We start from the raw sequence: 19331 nt of genomic DNA on the forward strand, positions 1-19331 counted from the left end.
CAAACTCCAGTTTTATTCTTGGGTATGAAAGTAGTGCTGTGCTTCATTTTTATTTATTTCCCATCTTTTGTCAGAGGAGCTTGAGACAGCATACATGACCCAGCATTTTTTTCCTCACAACAATTCTGGGAGGTTGTTAGGCCGAGATATAGTGACTGAATGAAGGTTGTTCAGTGAGATTAAAGGCCGAGGGTGATTTGAACCTAGAGCTCCCCTGTCCTAGGCTGGTGCTTTAAACACCACACCATACTGGCCTCATTGGCTATCTATCTATCTATCTATCTATCTATCTATCTATCTATCTATCTATCTATCTATCTATCTATCTATATCTATCATCTAAGCAGACCCTTATATTTACTAATGCTAAGATTGTGAGGAGGCAGGAGACTGCAACTATTCAGTGCCGAGGAAAAGGCACTATTCACCACATGTCCACAGGTAACTCCCCCCCCCCTTATTTTAGGACTACATCCAGGTTGTCCCACTGATACCTTGGAACAAATTAAGTTAGAAAGAATTGGCTGACTGTAGGTAAAAATACCATAGGAATAACAGGTATGTTTTGCCCTATGGAGTAAATAGTGGTTTGTGATTGCAACCAATCTTACATCTAGTTTCACCTTTTCAGCAGCAAGATATGATGAAACTGTTAGTTTTGTGATTTATCTAGCTGGATATTTGCCATGAACAGGGCTGGAAAAATATTTTCAGCACAAGGAGTACATTCCTTTGGGGACAACTTTTTGGGGCTACATGCCTATGGCAAGTAGAGGCTACAGTCAAAAAGGGCAGGGCTAGACTCACCCCAAACTCTTTCTTTCTTGAACATTTACATCACAGAGCCTAGGGCTTACCAATCAGAAGGTCGGCGGTTCGAACCCCCGCGACGGGATGAGCTCCCGTTGCTCAGTCCCAGCTCCTGCCAACCTAGCAGTTCTAAAGCACATCAAAGTGCAAGTAGATAAATAGGTACTGCTACAGCTGGAAGGTAAACGACGTTTCCGTGTGCTGCTCTGGTTCGCCAGAAGCGGCTTTGTCATGCTGGCCACATGACCTGGAAGCTGTACGCCGGCTCCCTCGGCCAATAATGCGAGATGAGCGCCGCAACCCCAGAGTCGGTCATGACTTGACCTAATGGTCAGGGGTCCCTTTACCTTTACCTCTCCATCCCTCATTCACAAGCACACATACGTGTGTGCACACATGCAACAACCACCCATTTCTTACTCTTTCTTCTTCTTTCCTCCCCAGCTGACTTCCTTCCTCTTACCCCATTCCCTGCAGCAATAAGGTTTTGGAAAGTTCCCATTGCTACTGATTCTAATTGCTGCATGAGAGGAGGCTATAGAGTAGATGGTGCAGACTGCCCACCCCACAAGAAGTGGCCAATGGGTGTGAGTGGAGAACTTTCCAGTCCCATCAATTTTGTTGTGAGATTCAGTATAGTTGCAGATTCAGTGGAGTCTACAATCCTATAATCAGTTTCTGGGGTTTCCAGATTCAGGGGAACTAAATCCTGAGTAGACATGTACAGGAATACATTCTAAAAGTGAATGGAAGCAGATGATGGAAGTGATGTGGCTATGTGACAAAAAAAATGCACAATATGCATTTACACACACTATATTTCATTTGTTCACAGTAGAGGACATTGATCCCATTCCCCCCCTTTTTTTAAAAAACCACTTAGTATTTTTCTCTATGATGGCTTGTTGAGTCTTCATTAATGAATTATGAACTGCTGTGCTTATGTAAACAATCTACACCTTACATATATGCATTGATTTCCATTTAATTGTCACTTTCAGATCAATGTATACCATAATGCAATTTTTGCAGTCTCTGTGCAGCCCCACAGACCATATTCTAGAAACTTTCAGTCTTCCCTATACAGTGGTACCTCAGGTTACAGATGCTTCAGGTTACAGACTCCGCTAACCCTGAAGTAGTACCTCGGGTTAAGAACTTTACCTCAGGATGAGAACAGAAATCGCGCACCGGTGGCAGTGGGAGGCCCCATTGGCTAAAGTGGTACCTTAGGTTAAGAATGGTTTCAGGTTAAAAACGGACCTCCAGAACGAATTAAGTTCTTATCCTAAGGTACCACTGTAGTGCAACTCACTTTCGGGGTTGGTGTGTTGTGCGACAAGCACACAGAGTGCAATGAGATTGAGTGTTTGGGGGGGGGAGGGAGGCTCGGTTAATTTCATTGTACACAGGTTGTACATTGCCAATAAAGGTATTATTATTACTGTCCAGAAAATGAGGAAATCCCCTGCATTTCTTTATCAAACTAGGGCTTAGCGTTATATGTGAACCTAGCTCAGTCCCTTAACTATGGTTTATTAACCATGAGTAAAGTTTGCTGCTTAACCAAGCTCTGTTGTTGGTTTGTAAACCATAGCTACGTTGAACCATAGCTCAGAGTTATGAGTGATCCTGGGCTGTCATCACCCCAAAGTTACAAATCCACAGGTGGGTTACAGAAAACTCAGACCTCTCCCAAGGCAGCTGCTCTCACTGGTGTTTTTAGTGCAAGTATTCTGTTATGTAATAAACCAAGATTTAAATGACTATCTGCCAGGAACCTCAGCTTTATCTGTGATTCATGGACTGTGTGTAACATTGACCATGGTTGATGATAACCATGGTTTAGTGTGATGTGTGAACTCTGGGAAAATTAAGGGGAAAGCAGCATCCAGGGCTATTATATTAGAGTTTTGGATATTGTTAACCTTTTCAAAAATGCAACTGGTTTCTTTTATCCAACCTTCATCAAGAGATGGTGACCCATAGCACAATCAAATAGGGTGATCCCACCAGGTCATAATTTGTGTGTTCTATGGCCCATTAGCCCCTGTCTGGGCTTTCGGAGAGAATTTTACCCCTTTATGGGGTACCTGATTTTCATCCCGGATCAGGGGATGGGACACCCCCACCCTCTAGCTTTGTCCATCTCTATTTATTAGTACACTTGTAGGCTACTCCTGAGGGACCCAGGTGGCGCTGTGGGTTAAACCACAGAGTCTAGGGCTTGCCGATCAGAAGGTCGGCGGTTTGAATCCCTGCAACGGGGTGAGCTCCTGTTGCTCGGTCCCAGCTCCTGCCCACCTAGCAGTTCGAAAGCACACCAAAGTGCGAGTAGATAAATAGGGACTCCTCCGGCGGGAAGGTAAACGGCCTTTCCGTGCGCTGCTCTGATTCGCCAGAAGCAGCTTTGTCATGCTGGCCACATGACCCGGAAGCTGTCTGCGGACAAACGCCGGCTCCCTCGGCCTATAGAGCGAGATGATAATAATAATAATAATAATAATAATAATAATAATAATAATAATAATAATAATAATTTATTATTTATACCCCGCCCATCTGGCCGGGTTCCCCCAGCCACTCTGGGCGGCTTCCAAAAAAAAACAGAAATTCTAAAATACAGAAATCCATCAAACATTAAAAGCTTCCCTAAACAGGGCTTCCTTGAGATGCCTTCTAAAGGTCTGGTAATTGTTCTCTTTGACCTCTAGTGGGACCTCTAGATGAGCGCTGCAACCCCAGAGTCGGACATGACTGGACCTGATGGTCAGGGGCCCCTTTACCCTTTACCTTTACCTAGGGTACTCCTATCCATTTTACTTAGAAACAATCCCTCAGGCACATCATTGTAACTTATCTAAGTACAATGATGAAATAAAATTGAACTCTTCAATCCTATTTCTAAAATGTGACTGAGTTTCCAATTTTATTGCTACTAATCCAATGGGATTTTTCTTACGAGTGCTTTTTTTGCATATCCAGTTCTTTTCCATTGAAAAGCAAGAAAAAAACTATCTTTCCAAAATGTTTTTTTTAAAAAATATTTAAATATCCTACAAGTTAGCAGCCTAAATAAACAACGTGAAGAAAAGCAAATGCTTACAAGCTTACAACACTGCGTTTTTCAGCTCCACTTATTCACGTGGGGAGCCTTCACCCCCTCACAGAGAAGCGGCCTTTCTAATTCCTGAGCATCCTTGTTGAAAAAGAAGCAGGCAGTTGCAAAGAGTGATACACAGCTCGCTCTCTGGAGAGGCCTGCTCCTGGGAAAGGATCTTCCCTGCCATTTCATAGGCTTTGTGTAACTTTAACTTAAAATAAATCCCCACAAACAAGTGAAAAGGTATGAAGGGATCATGTTTTGTTTGAGATCTAAAAATATACAATCAATATAAGTCTTTACAAAGCCTCTTGAGTTCTGGCTTTTTTCTGATTGGCATCTGCTGGGGATGTATCTATAGATTTATTGTTGTGACTTATTTTATACTTTTTTTTTTTGTAAAAGGCCTGCAGTGGAGGTGGCTGCACGATAAGTGAAGCTAACTCAGCAACAACCACCGAGAGTACACCAGAAGGTGTTCCTGCTCCTGAAGCCCAGTCTTATTCCTCTGACTCCTTTAATATCTCGTGGATGAAGCCAGAGTATCCGAATGGTAAGTGAACTCTTTTAGCCTCAAGTTAAAAAGATGATTAGTAAAGGTAAATTAATATTCTAAATGGCAGCTTATATGTGGTGCTTAATTTTTAATGATCATTTTAGCGCATAAAATACCTGAGATAGTATCATTGTCTATAGCTAGGAGACAGAAGTTTTCAGCCTTGCTTTGCTGTTTTAGTGGCTCAAAAGTGCTCCCTTTTGATGGTTCACATGTACTGCATTCCTTTGCTTAATGCATTTCGTGAACAACTGAACTGAAGGAACGTCTTTGATACCTCTTAATAACGTGTTGATTTTTATAGCATTATACCATACCTTTTGACTTTTAGATGATTTATTTGTTGATTCATCTTGCATTTTTGCTTTCTTAAAAGGGAGACAGTAGTAAAGGGATTAAAGCGATTGACTAGGGGATGGAAGGATAAGTCTGTTTCCGGTCTGTGCCATTTTCAGATGTGTTTGTTCATAAGTCTGCTGCATCCTGTTTGCATCAAGCTGTGATCTTTTTTAAAAAAGTATGAAAATCCACATTATTTTTGAACATATCTCCCCACAAAACACAAGCTTTTATATGCATTTCAATCTAGAATACACACTTTTGTATGTATTTCAACCCAAAATATGAACTTCTATATGAAGTTTGGTAAGTTGTCTGGGCTTTTTTCTGGCCAAGAACAGTATTTCAAAATTCAGAGAAGTGTGAAAAACTAAAGGATAACAGCATTGTGATCCAAATAATAGTTTGTGCAAATTTGTTTGTTTAGCTTACAAGATCAATGTGATGTGGTAGTGTTTGACTTAGAATATGGACACTTAGGTTCAGTCTCTGCTCAGCCATCTTGAACTACCTCAGAAGTTTTTAGGATAAAATAGGGTGGGGGTACAGCATGCATAGTACTCTCATGGAGGAGAAGGAGGGTTAAAATGTAGTTTATAAGAATGTGCAACTGCTGCAGGGTGATAAAAGTTGACTTGGCCAAAGCTTTCCATTCTAAATAACTAATCACAGTTACTGTAGCCAGAATTGTCACCTTTCTTAGTGACTCTGGGCCAATGGCTTTTTGAGCAACTGAATTTTAGCAGGTGAAACTTTTTCCTGGTATAGAGGTAAATTGTGGAGAATGCTTCACCTGCTCAATTCTGGTACATGAAGAAGGCTAGTAAACGTGGTCGTCTTATTTGCAGATACTTGCAGATACTTTAAAAATAACTGATTTTTAAAAGTACAATTTTTAAAAGTACAAAATGAATATTTGGTCTCCTAGCATTCCCCCTGCATTCTTAAGATTTATATAAAAATTACACTAAGAAATCAATTCAAGTTGAGTAAAAGGTAAAGGTAAAGGGACCCCTGACCATTAGGTCCAGTCGTGACCGACTCTGGGGTTGCGCGCTCATCTCGCATTATTGGCCGAGGGAGCCGGCGTATAGCTTCCAGGTCATGTGGCCAGCATGACAAAGCCGCTTCTGGCAAACCAGAGCAGCACATGGAAACGCCGTTTACCTTCCCGCTGTAGCGGTTCCTATTTATCTACTTGCATTTTGACGTGCTTTTGAACTGCTAGGTTGGCAGGAGCTGGGACCAAGCAACGGAAGCTCACCCCGTCACAGGGATTCGAAACGCCGACCTTCTGATCAGCAAGCCCTAGGCTCAGTGGTCTTTGATAGACTAAGAGTTATAAAATCTCTTCCCTCCTGAGGGGGAGGAGATGTTGTGGGCCCACGAAGCCATCACATGTGTGTGTGTGGGGGGGGAATGGTTAGCATTCCCCCCCAGCCCATTGGTTGACTCCCCGCCGCGGCGCGCCCCTGGCAGCAGAACATGGTATTCTCTACTCTTCCAATCCCAATGTGTCCACATAAATTGATAACTGCAATACCCTGTAGCTACTCATACACAGAGGTATCAAACAGCTAAATTCATGAACTATCAAATGTAATCTTTTACCTGTTAGGTCTTTATGTCCAGTAGATGACTACCAGTGCACCTAGGTCCAAATGCATTTTTAACGGCCAGCACCCAAAGAGCAATATAGGCCCCGAGGAGTTTCATAGTTCCAACAGTCTTCTGCAGTCATGAAACCCAAACAATGGCCAGATGACACTCTGGAGTTACACTTAATGTGACATGAGAGGCTGCAGCCAGAAGGACAGTTTGCCATCTCCCAAAGTGCAGCTCAACGTGTTTTGTATTTGTGTTACCCTGGTCAATATATACAGGTTCACAGTACTATTTGGCAGGCTAAACTTTGCAGATATTTGACCTGAAACATTTACAGTTTGGGACCCAGGTGGCGCTGTGGTTAAACCACTGAGCCTAGGACTTGCTGATCAGAAGGTCGGCGGTTCGAATCCCTGTGACGGGGTGAGCTCCCGTTGCTTGGTCCCAGCTCCTGCCAACCTAGCAGTTCGAAAGCACGTCAAAATGCAAGTAGATAAATAGGAACCACTACAGCGGGAAGGTAAACGGCGTTTCCATGTGCTGCTCTGGTTTGCCAGAAGCGGCTTTGTCATGCTGGCCACATGACCTGGAAGCTGTACGCCGGCTCCCTCGGCCAATAATGCGAGATGAGCGCACAACCCCAGAGTCGGTCACAACTGGACCTAATGGTCAGGGGTCCCTTTACCTTTACCTTTGCCACCATGCCCCACCCCAGTCTGGTGCATGCTTCCCCCATCAGCTGCAGTACATGTATTTGGGATAGGAGAATGATACACCCACTGTCTCCTCCTGCCTGAAACAGGTTTCAGGTCATATGAATGGTCAGTTGGGTGATAACAGCTCATGGATATATGTTTGTGTGATTCTAGACACCAATGAGCCACATGTGTATGTGTGTGTCATGGGGAGGAGTTGAGTTGCCCAACAAATCTGTGTCTTCATTATAGAATCATAGAATCATAGAGTTGGAAGAGACCACAAGGGCCATCCAGTCCAACCCCCTGCCAAGCAGGAAACATGAGCAAAATATGGAATAGCTTATCAGGGTACCTATAAGAATATATCAAGTCACAGTAGCTCCAAAAAGCTGAAATTCATTGGTTATTGAGATTTGCAACCAAAACATGCTGCCACAAAGGGTGGAAGTACTATATAAGAAGCTGTGCACTTGTGAAGGAAACACTGTCCTGACTTGAACAGGCAAAAAAGAATAAAATGTTTATAATTGAAGTTGACATTTAAACTAACTGTAAAAAGCAGCTTATTTCCAAGTACAGAAGACAAAACCTATGATAAGTTATACAGCCCATTAATTACATTCACAGTTCTATTATAGGCAGTCCTGTGGTGCATTTTACAACTTCCATACAGAGCACTAACAATGTTCCCCTTGGATGTGCAGAACATTGGGTTGATTTAGATATCAGGGTAAAGGCAACAGAGGGTTAGGGGGTCAGGAGACCAATTATTTGCTAACTACCATGTAATTTCAGTGATAATGGCAATGGTATGGATTCTCTTTCTAATGTTCACTATAATGTGGATGTGATATCCCTGGGATCATTTGAAATTTTTTTACATACAGATAAAAAAATGATAGAGAAGCAGAAAGCTCTCAGTTCTATTTGGAAACTACAATTTGAGTGACAGTCAGTATCACTAGGCAGATAGTGGGAAATATTGTACTCTTACATCTCTATGGACCAAATTATCTAATGCCTGGCAATTGGTCCCCACCCAAATGAAAATGCCATTAAGATTTCAATTGGAGCAGAAGCCCTTGGGATTGTAAATGTCTCTGTTGCCATCTTGGACCTGGTCCCTCCTGGGTTTCATGATACAGAGGCAAAGGAAAACTGCACTCTGGACTTTAAGAAGGCCAACTTCAAAAAGCTTAAAGAGCTATTGGGTGAGATCCCATGGTCAGAAATACTCAAAGAGAAGTGAGTCCAAGATGGTTGGGAGTTTCTTAAAGGTGAAATATTGAAGGCCCAGATGGAGACAATTCCAACAAGAAAGAAAAGTGGGAAGCCTCTAAAGAAACCAGTGTGGCTGCATAAGGTGCTTACAGATGAACTGAGATCTAATAAGGGCGTGTATAATATAAGAAATGGAAGAAAGGGGAAATCACAGAGGAGTATACATGAGTAGCCAACCATTGCAGGGTGAATGTCAGGCAGGCCAAAGCTCAGAATGAGCTCAGGCTTACAAGGAAGGTTAAAAATAATAATAAAAGGTTTCTTTGGCTATGTTTAAAGCAAGAGGAAGAACAAGCAAGTTGTAGGTCCTCTGCATGGAAAAGACAGAGAAATGCTATTGGGTGACAGAGAGAAGGCAAAACTGCTCAACACCTAATTTGCCTCTGTCGTCATCCAAAAGGATAGCAGTGCTCAGTCTGGTGGTAACAGAATCAACATAAATGTAAAGTTAAGTAATGTAAGTCCTGAACTCCACCCACCCAATGTCATTGAAAGTCTCCTGTCTGACTCCAAAAGCAGCAGAAAATCAGCACCCCCCCATGGTATATTTTTGGGGAAGCAGGGCTAAGAATGGCTCTAGCAGTCAGGCATGTCAAACCTGCGGCCCTCCAGATGTTTTGGCCTACAACTCCCATGATCCCTAGCTAGCAGGACCAGTGGTTGGGGAAGATGGGAATTGTAGTCCAAAACATCTGGAGGGCCGCAGGTTTGACATGCCTGCCTAGCTTTACTTCATCTGTGTCTAAAGAGTAGATCCACATTTAGCACAATACTTTTGGCCTGCCCACATCTTTATCTAATGTCATATATAACACTACATTTAGGGCACTACAAGTGTGGCTTGGTCAAAATGGAAAACACAGCAAGAGAACATTGCAAAATAGTATTACAAAACAGGCCCCTCTCAGCTGTCAAACCTGGGCGGCAGGGGATGGGAAAGATAAGGAACTGACTCACCGGGTTGAATCCACTTCCCCATCCCTGTCTTTTCTCCATCATTAGAGAAAACTTCCTTTTAGTTGGAGCACGTAAACCATGTTTATGCTGTATGGCAACGAAAGAAAACTCCCCTCTGCTTACCAAGTGCAATACAAATTAGTTAACTGAACCCATAGCACCCCTTCCCTTCCAAGGCTGCACTTCCGAAGTAATGTCTCAATGAATAGCTATTTACTTAAACATTCGTATTTGTCTTATTTTTAAGAACAACCGCAACAATTAACATTGCAGAGGAGGGGCCAAGGTCAAGAGACAGATAGAGGAATTGTCTTTTGACTTGTACTACAGCAGTATGTTTAAAATATGGATCACTAGTTTTTCTAGGTCTGAAGGTGTTAGGATTCTAAATGGTCGCTATACATCTTCAGTGTCCTTGTTTTAATCCACACATGCATTTGCATGCAGAGTGGGGCCGTGAAGCGGAATTGCCTCAACTTTCCCAGCTCGATTGCTTTGACTTACACTTCAGAAACAGGTCTATTAAGAAGCTAGTCTATTAAGGTCTACTTTCTTTGGAGCAGTTTAATTTTACTTTTTAACAGGATGGGCACAGTACTGCTTCATTGGACTTCTCGTGTTTTACAGAGATTTGTTTTGGTGGCACATGTATGTTGCTGCCTCTGTTTTGTAAGCTGTGGAGATGAGAGAATGTACTGCCTTGAAGCTCTGTTAAAAAACTATTGCTTCCCTCCCTCTTACCTGTTACAATCTTTTAAATCAAGCCTTTTAAGTTCCTCTTTGTTTTTGTTTGTTTAAATAGGATTTATTACTAGCTATGCATTGCACATGGATGGCATTCTGGTACAGAATTCTTCCCAGCTCAGGTATTTTACTTCTGGACTTTCTCCTTGGAGTCTACATTCCTTCAGAGTTCAGGCATGTACGGCAAAAGGCTGTGCGCTAGGCCCACTGGTGAGTAGTACCTCAATTTACATTCTGAGAATGTAATAAATGTCAGATGGCAGTGAATATCAGACTAAATGGTGATGCTTCACACTGGTCAGTACTAACCCATCTGGCAAAATGTGACATTTTATTCAAAAAATGCCATTAAAAGCTGCAAAGGATTGGAATAGGTCACCACTAGGCACTGTTCCAAAATATCATATAGCTACAGTAAAGACTGAGAGAGGGAGGGGGGGAGAGAGAATGGAGATTGAAACGCATATTATTAAAATTAAGGAAAGTTAATATGTTTAAGAGGTGCAAATGTGGCTTAATCTGACTTATAAGGATGCAATTAAAAGAAGAATTACTATTCTAGTAATGAATAAAAAATTCTAGCCTCTGCCACACCATAAAAGTTTGAAGATAATATAAAGTTCGTAGAAGAACAAATCACATTAAACATCACATTACCAACATCAATGCCTAATATGGTATGTTGTTTTGAAAAAAAGGTATGGATGTAGGATTAAAGGGAATGTATTTCTGAATGTGACGCAGCAACAAATAACACACTGAGAATTTTAGAAATGTATAACTCTTAGTACTGAAATAATAAGTTGGAGGTTTAAATGACATCTACTTTATTCTCTAATATTGACAGCCCTTTGGTTCTGTAACCACTTTATGGTCCCCTAATAAGTATTCTTAATTATATAAATCTAAAAATAAAAGCACCAGAAGTTATTTAATAATGTTAGTGTTTTCTAGCATAAGAAACAATCACATTCTTTGGTGATCTTGCCTCTGACTCTAATAAGAACATTGCAGAATGGCACGGTGTTGTCTCAAAAACAACATAGCTTCTGTCTTTATGAGGTTTAATTTTGTTAAAATTGAACTTGCACTTTGCATTAAAATCTGGGAAGAAAAGCTCCCCTCCCCACCCAAGCTTTTATTCAAGAATAAAACCCCACTGAAATACATACTCTAGCATTTCTGGCAAAGTTTTCCTTAACAGGCTTTCACTTTGTAATAATAGCTTCACTGTACGAAGATTACCTTTAAAAAAAAAAAAGGACACCAGGACTGAATTTTTTATTTTTATTTTTGATCACATTTCCCTTTTTCTTCCCAAGATTCATTGCTTTAAAATGCTAGTAACATCATCCATCTGTAGAACAGGATTGTAGACTTTATTACCATTAAACATTTTATAGCTTCGATGGGGTTGATGGATATTTACTCTTAAAAGCATGAGTGGCTTTTTGCCAATTTTTCTACTCAATTTTTTTTTAATATCCTGGAAATTTAGGGAACAGTTCACCAAACACTTGTGCAGCTGCTGCTGTTCAAACTCCATTCATTTCTGTAGGATTTGTGTGGGGCTCCCACACAACCTCTATTCAAATGCACAAAGGTTGCGCAGCAACAACAGTGTTTTAAACTTTTCTTTTGTTTTGTTTAAGAGGTCCCGGTTCCAGTGAGTTAGCATTAATACTGAATCACTTCTCTCTAATTTAATGCACAGATAGTAATACTAAGCATTTCAGATGGTAGCATTGCACTTGCTGCTCACAGTATATTTTACTTGTACGGAATTGCAATAGTCTCAGAATATTCCGCCGTGTTCTGAAAGAAACTAGTAAGCATCTGCACTTCATTAAAGCTGAAACTCAGCCCTGACTTTCAGTGCAATTCAAAGTAGGGGTTTAGAGTCAACCTAATACTTATCTGTATCGCCTGCTCAGAATGCAAACTATTTTCCTGAGCCAGTGATCCATCTCCAATCACAAGAATTGAAATGCAGTGTCTTTATTTAGAGAGCAACTCACCTAAATGCTGCCAGGAAGTTAAAGCAACACATCTTCATTTGATTTTCTGAAAGATTCCCCCCCCCCCATTACCATTTATATCCAGCACTTGGTTTAGAAATATATATTTAGCTCATTGAGAACTTTAAATAGAAGCAGGGACATCTCCCTGTGGTAAACTGATATTATCCTTCCAGCTATTTTTGTTGCTGATCTTTTATTTAATGTGCCCTAATCGATTGAAGAGATGCTTTGCAACGCAAGCACCTCAAAGAAGCAGCTTTTTGAAGGTAGCAGATTTTAATGAGGTTTTTTATGTATTGCTGTTGCATAATATGTTGGCTTAATGGTTTTTTCAGAGAAGCTGTGTATGATTTCAAATTTAATGAAAATCTGGGAAATGGATAAATCAGAAATAATTAACTTACCCTTAATATATAAAATAGTTATCCATTTGGAATCTCTACCGATTTCACTGTGCTGTTTATGGAGGTACATACAGTAGCTGTTTAGAACTTTGATTCATCTGGGAATCATAAAAACACATCTGATAAACAGGGTACATATCTCAAAACTACAAGTATGTACTTTAAGAAAATGATAGATAAATTAATATATAATATACAATTGCACAATATGATTTTGAAACATCATCTTTATTTTGTCATATGTTCTCTTATTTGGAAAAATATTAAGCGCAACTTTAAATGTTCTTACTTGATTGTTAGTTGTGCTTATTTTTTAAATTTCATTTAATTAAAATATTATCAGTATATAAGGCATTGAATGAAAGCCAGGCAAGTTTTTTTGTCCACTCAATTTTTATGTTTAATGTCTTGCCTGCATAGTAAACAATATGCAATTTAATATACAGTACTGAAAAAGCATAACTATAAGTGCAATGCATCAAGTGCAGAATGGCATATAGGCATTTAATCCAAATTGTGCCTTATATTATGTGAGGCACAAAATATGAATATGATGAAGCAGGTGCACAATAGAAAAGAAGGAGGGAAACTTGAGCTTGGTTTATATTACTAAGCACACTCCGACTCTTGAGAAGCTTTTTGTTGTAATGGTAAAATAATAAAACAATAATTATGGAGACACAGATAACTGAAAATTAATATCACACATCTATCACATAATGCAGCCTTTGCTACATTTTAAAGGTAGTACTAATGAAATTGGTATACAGCAGAGTTTCAGTACAATTCCACAGGAGTGTATGGCTTCAGGATGACAGTCTATGTGTGAAGTCATGTATTTCATATGAATGTTCAGAATCTTTGAGAAGTTTAGCAATATTCAACCCCCCACCCCCACCCCCCTGGCCTGCAGTACAGGCATATATAAACTTCTGCTGTTTTGATGGAGTCATTAACCTGTGTTCTGGGATCAGGGTTTGCCAACATTTTGGGGTTGCTGAGTGCATTTGGAATTTTATGAATTTTGCATTAGGAATTTTGTTATTTTTTGTGGGAAAACAAAAAAGGTCTGACACATCTAAAAGAAGAGAGGGAGAAAGAGAACTATGAAATGAAATGATACAGGCATGAACCTCACTCAGCCACCCCACCCAACCAATAGGAAACAGGCACACCTACAACAGTCACCACTTATAGATGGAAGCTCTTTGGCCCAGTCCTCTGTTTAGAGCAGAACAATGAGTGGTGTCCAGTCCTGGCTTCCAATGAAATGTGGGGATGTTTAAGAGGCTTTGTTCAATGGATAGACCAAGCCAATGCAAACCAAAACTGAACAGGAAGAACATACCGTCTCTCATGCATTGTTCATGTTTGAGGCAATATTTATGGAGACCTTTCATTGACACCACAGGAGATACTGACAATCACAGGCAGGCATCACATTGGTGATCCCTATTGTAGGTACATGAAAGCTGAAAATAGCCATTGCAGGATATAGGGTCATAGGTAGCTATGTAGAAAAATTTCACACATCATTTGGGAAGACAGGCGAACTAATATCAGTGTACTGGAAGAAGCAAAGATCACCAGTGTTGAAGCAATGATTCTTCAACATCAACTTCGTTGGACTGGTCATGTTGTGCGGATGCCTGATGATTGTCTTCCTAAGCAACTACTCTATTCCGAACTTAAAAATGGAAAGTGTAATGCTGGTGGTCGACAAAAGAGGTTTAAAGACTGTCTCAAGGCAAATCTTAAAAAAATGTAGTACAAGCAATGACAACTGGGAAACACTGGCCTGCGAGCGCTCCAGTTGGAGAACAGCCTTTACCAAAGGTGTCATGGGCTTTGAAGAAACTCGATCTCAGGACGCAAGGGAGAAACGTGCTAAGAGGAAGGCACGCTTGGCAAATCCACACTGTGATCAACTCCCGCCCGGAAACCAATGTCCCCACTGTGGAAGGACGTGTGGATCCAGAATTGGCCTCCACAGTCACTTACAGACCCATTGTTAAAACCGTGTTTATGGAAGACAATCTTACTCAGATACGAGTGATCGCCAAAGAAGAAGAAGAGGATCAGATGCTGCCGGGGGGTGGGGTTTACAGGGGAGGGGTGGCATGTACCTGGCCTTTTTGTCAACCACATTGTTGAATTTAGTGGGAGGGCAATGGAGGCCAAAGGGGTGGGGGCAAGGTCAGCATGATGGAAGTGCAGCAGTAGGAGTGCAAGATTGGCCCCATCACTGTGCTCACACCTTGCTGAGCTTCCTGCCACCTCTCCCTCCCAGTAAATCAAGCAGTGAAGCTGTTGAGAAGCCAGAAGCACACCACTGTCCCTCCCTGGAGGATGCTGCTGGACAGGACTGTAAGTATGGAACTGGAATGTGGTCTTGGGGCCTGAAACAAAAATATAGACAGGCGGAAATAAAAATTGGGAACAGGAAGAAAGACAAGGAGGACTTGAACTAGGAACAGAAGACATTAGGCAGAAGTAATGTGGGAATGCTAAAGATTCATGGGGCAGGGAAAGAAAGTGGATAGTTCCCAAACCACATACTCAGGAAGCAAACAACCCAGCAAGTGTGATCACAAGAAACATGAAGCACCTGTTTCCGTTGTGTTTTCCTTTTGAAGGAGGAGAGGATGGCCAGAGGTTTGGCAACTTTTACCTGTGGCTGCAGGAAAGCATGGCAGGGAGATGAGCTCCTTTGGGGTAGAGAGAAGAGCTCTCCTAAGGTGCAAAGATCGATGGATATGGAACAGAAAGGGTGCACAGTGTCTTGGAAACTGCTTGCTAAAATGGTGTTCCAATACCTGCTCTCAGTTGTTTGGCAGATGGGTTTGATAGTATTGACAGAAGACATTCATTCACAGCAGCAAAAAGGCAACAGTCACATCACAGGGCACCTGTCTCTTCCCCACTCCATCACCACAAGCCTTAAGACCTAAACGATAGGAGCACTGGGGCTGCAGGACAAGTCTTAGGTTGAACACAGCTTATGTTTTACATATAGGCAATCTTGGATTTCATCCAGGGCACAAGCCAATCACTAGGGAAAGGGGGAGGCCCCCTCCCATAGGCACATCTGAGCCAATAATGAAAGGCACTGCATGAACCAATAGCCTTGCTAGCAAAAGTTGACATGGATTGCCTAGTCTTTGCCAACGGAGAGCTCATAGGCAAGGAAGGTGAGGAAGTTCCAGTTCATAGGATTTCCATGTCAATAAGCTGCAAATGCATGAAAGTCAGTTGTAATCAATCAAATCTGTTATAATTCCTATAGACAGGGACTTAGAAGCACTCACAGCAATGTAGAAATTATAATTAGGCATGCTTACAAATCTTCCGCTAGTGAAGTTCTGTGTAATCTTTCTTTCTTTCTTTCTTTCTTTCTTTCCTTCTTTCCTTCCTTCTTTCCTTCCTTCCTTCCTTCCTTCCTTCCTTCCTTCCTTCCTTCCTTCCTTCCTTCCTTCCTTCCTTCCTTCCTTCCTTTTTAAAACAATGTCTATTGGAGCAGAACAGATAATACATGAACCTAGGTTTGTTTGTTTTTTCAGAGTTCTGTTTATGGAATGTGTGATTTATGTGAAAATTGTTCTGTTTGGTTTTTTTTTAATTACTTATTGATTATGGCTACTTTTATTATGTTGTAGTTACCTACTTTTCATGTTGTAAGCCACCCTGAGCACAATTTAAACTGCGGAAAGGCAGCATACAAATAAAATTAATTATGTATGTAATGGGATAATAACAGGGAAGAAATAGGGGAAATTACCTTTCCTTCCTTATAATAATCTTCAGATGAAGGGCAGTCTAGATAAAATAAATATATATATAATGCATGATAAATGCATATCTTGCTTTCTATCTATAAACCTAAAAATATTTATATTAAAATATTTATATATTCATTTAAAATATCTGAACAGTTTAAAACAATTTTATATAAAAAAACTGCACAATAAAAACCATTAAAAAATTTACAATCAGAACTCATTATTAAAATAAGATATTCAGGGACTTAAGAATGATGGGTACTCATTTCACAGAATCCAAGAGGAAGGGCTGTAGTTCTATGGTAGAGCATCCGTGTAGCATAAAAAGGTCTAGGTTCAATCACTAGCCTCTCTAGGTAGGACTAGGAATATCCCCTGTTTGGGACTCTGGACAGCCACTACCAGTCAGTGTGGACATTACTGAGCTAGATGGAGATACAGGTCTGATGTTGTATATGACAACTTCCTATGTTTCGGTGATGACAGTTGTTACACACGCTCTCTGTGCTGACCCATGGCGCTGAAAACAGGAATGGAGGCAATCTGGAAATCTTTCATTGCCATGTGCCGAGTGAACAAAATGTTCCTTCTTCTCATGCTTCCCTTTTTTTCTGTAACAAACAAGTTTTTTTCCTGTAACAAACATTATTAAATTTGCAGGTAGAGGCTCGTACAAGTGAAGATGCGCCTGAAGGAACAATTGAATTATTTGTCTTTAATGATGGACCCAGAGCAGTTCAAGTGAAATGGCTTCCTCCTCGTGAGCCAAATGGGCAGATAAGCTACAATGTTCTTTTCACTGGCATCTTCTATACTGATGAAGGTATTTTCATTTTGGCACTTCAGTGGAAATGTTCTAGTGTTGTTTTGCTATATATTTGTGTCTCAGGAGTGGTTGTTGTTGTTTTTTTGCAAAATAATTTTCTTACGAAGACATTTGGAAGGACTGCTACTGAAGTGAAATCTGGATCACCAATGCAGCCCTAGCTGTTTCAAAGACAGAATAAAAATGTTGGTTCATCATGATGGAGGGTCAACTTATAGATCTTCTCTGTAATTTGTAGTTTGACTTTCAGCAAAGATGCTTAAATTTTTGCTGAAGTGAGCTGTACTAGCACCATAGGCACCAGCTCCTAGGGTCTGAAGCATGTTTCATTTGAGGGGGCCAAGCCTCCTTACTGTTCAGAGGATGTTTGACTCCACCCCCTGGCTCTTTGCAACATCATGCATGCGATGTCAGGAGATTGTGTTGGGTCCCCTCAATCATCTTGAGAAGCTGGCGCCTCTGACTAGCACTACTCATGCACCATCAAATCTAATGCTCAACTCAATATTCAAAACCTTGAACCCAAAATAGTATTTGCTGGCAAATGTAAATGTGCCATCAAATCTAATGCACTTCCTAATTTTCATGATGTAATTTGGCCAAAAAAGTTGCACATTACATTCAAGTAAATATGGTAATCTAATCTATGGCAGAAGAAGACTCTTATCAGCCAACAGTGATGGGAATCACTTTTCTTGGAAAAAATATCTAGCACTCGTAGCTAATCTCTGGTCAATATTTGGATTTTATTTCCTGATTTTCTAGTTGCACCAGATACACACAGGGAAGTGGGGAAAATTAGAATCAGTTCATATTTAAAGGCAGATATACTGAATTCTTAGTTTCTAAAACAAGATGTGAACTGAAACCACCATTCATTGAAATTCATGCTTCTTCAAATTTTGCAGTGCAGTTCTTCAGCCAAGTTGTTGTTGTTTAGTCGTTTAGTCGTGTCTGACTCTTCGTGACCCCATGGACCATAGCACGCCAGGCACTCCTGTCTTGCACTGCCTCCCACAGTTTGGTCAAACTCATGTTCATAGCTTCGAGAACACTGTCCAACCATCTTGTCCTCTGTCGTCCCCTTCTCCTAGTGCCCTCAATCTTTCCCAACATCAGGGTCTTTTCCAAGGATTCTTCTCTTCTCATGAGGTGGCCAAAGTATTGGAGCCTCAGCTTCATGATCTGTCCTTCCAGGGAGCACTCAGGGCTGATTTCCTTCAGAATGGATAGGTTTGATCTTCTTGCAGTCCATGGGACTCTCAAGAGTCTCCTCCAGCACCATAATTCAAAAGCATCAATTCTTCGGCGATCAGCCTTCTTTATGGTCCAGCTCTCACTTCCATACATCACTACTGGGGAAACCATAGCTTTAACTATACGGACCTTTGTCGGCAAGGTGATGTCTCTGCTTTTTAAGATGCTGTCTAGGTTTGTCATTGCTTTTCTCCCAAGAAGCAGGCGTCTTTTAATTTCGTGACTGCTGTCACCATCTGCAGTGATCAAGGAGCCCAAGAAAGTAAAATCAGCCAAGTAACATGCACAAAAATGCATAAAGTGTTCCTTAAAATTGCATATATTATTGAAAATAACATACAAAAATGCATTCTGCCGGGGAAAGCTGGTTTGCAAATATTTGAATAAGCAAAGTTGCCTACAACAATGTGTATATTCGGAGAATTTCTTAGTAAAATGCTGGTGAAAGTTCATGTGGATTTTACAAACACACAAACTGTTGTGGATGTGTGATGAACTGGATTCAGTACTGGAAAAACAAGAAACTGAAATCGACATATTCACCCATACCTAGCTGTGCTCAACAAGCCACAGAATATCAGAACTATTGTCTCAGTCACCCTGTCCAGTGAAAGAAGCCTCAACTGTCCTATTGTTGGTCATATTTCTTGCCAGTTTTGCTTCAGTCTTCACTCTCATCCTCTTTTGACCCTCTCCAGTTTCCTTACCTGGAACATCCCTTATCAAAGGTATATGCTCATGCCTACTGCTGCAAAGTCTATTGCCTGGACCAAATTCCCAGTAATTTCTGTCTAGTCCAGTGGATGCCCAATAACTGATATTTCTGCATAAGAAAAGATGTGTTTAGGATGGCTCTTACTCTCTGGATTAGTACATCGAGGTAAGATGCTATCACTGAAAGTTATCCCGCAAAGTGCTGTTGCAGACAAATGCACAAGCAGAAACGTTTTG

At 40.9% G+C, this 19331-nt stretch overlaps 1 protein-coding gene across 1 annotated transcript in view; it reads left to right on the forward strand.

The window, feature by feature from the left end:
- USH2A (usherin) overlaps positions 1-19331 on the forward strand; it is a 452818-nt gene that overhangs the window by 226645 nt on the left and 206842 nt on the right. The window contains exons 36-38 of the mRNA XM_060273280.1: positions 4319-4466; positions 10152-10303; positions 16958-17120. Coding sequence (XP_060129263.1) covers positions 4319-4466; positions 10152-10303; positions 16958-17120 — 463 coding nt within the window. The remainder of the gene's footprint in view (positions 1-4318; positions 4467-10151; positions 10304-16957; positions 17121-19331) is intronic.

Source organism: Zootoca vivipara, chromosome 3 (assembly GCF_963506605.1).
Source record: "Zootoca vivipara chromosome 3, rZooViv1.1, whole genome shotgun sequence".
Lineage (NCBI taxonomy): Eukaryota > Metazoa > Chordata > Lepidosauria > Squamata > Lacertidae > Zootoca > Zootoca vivipara.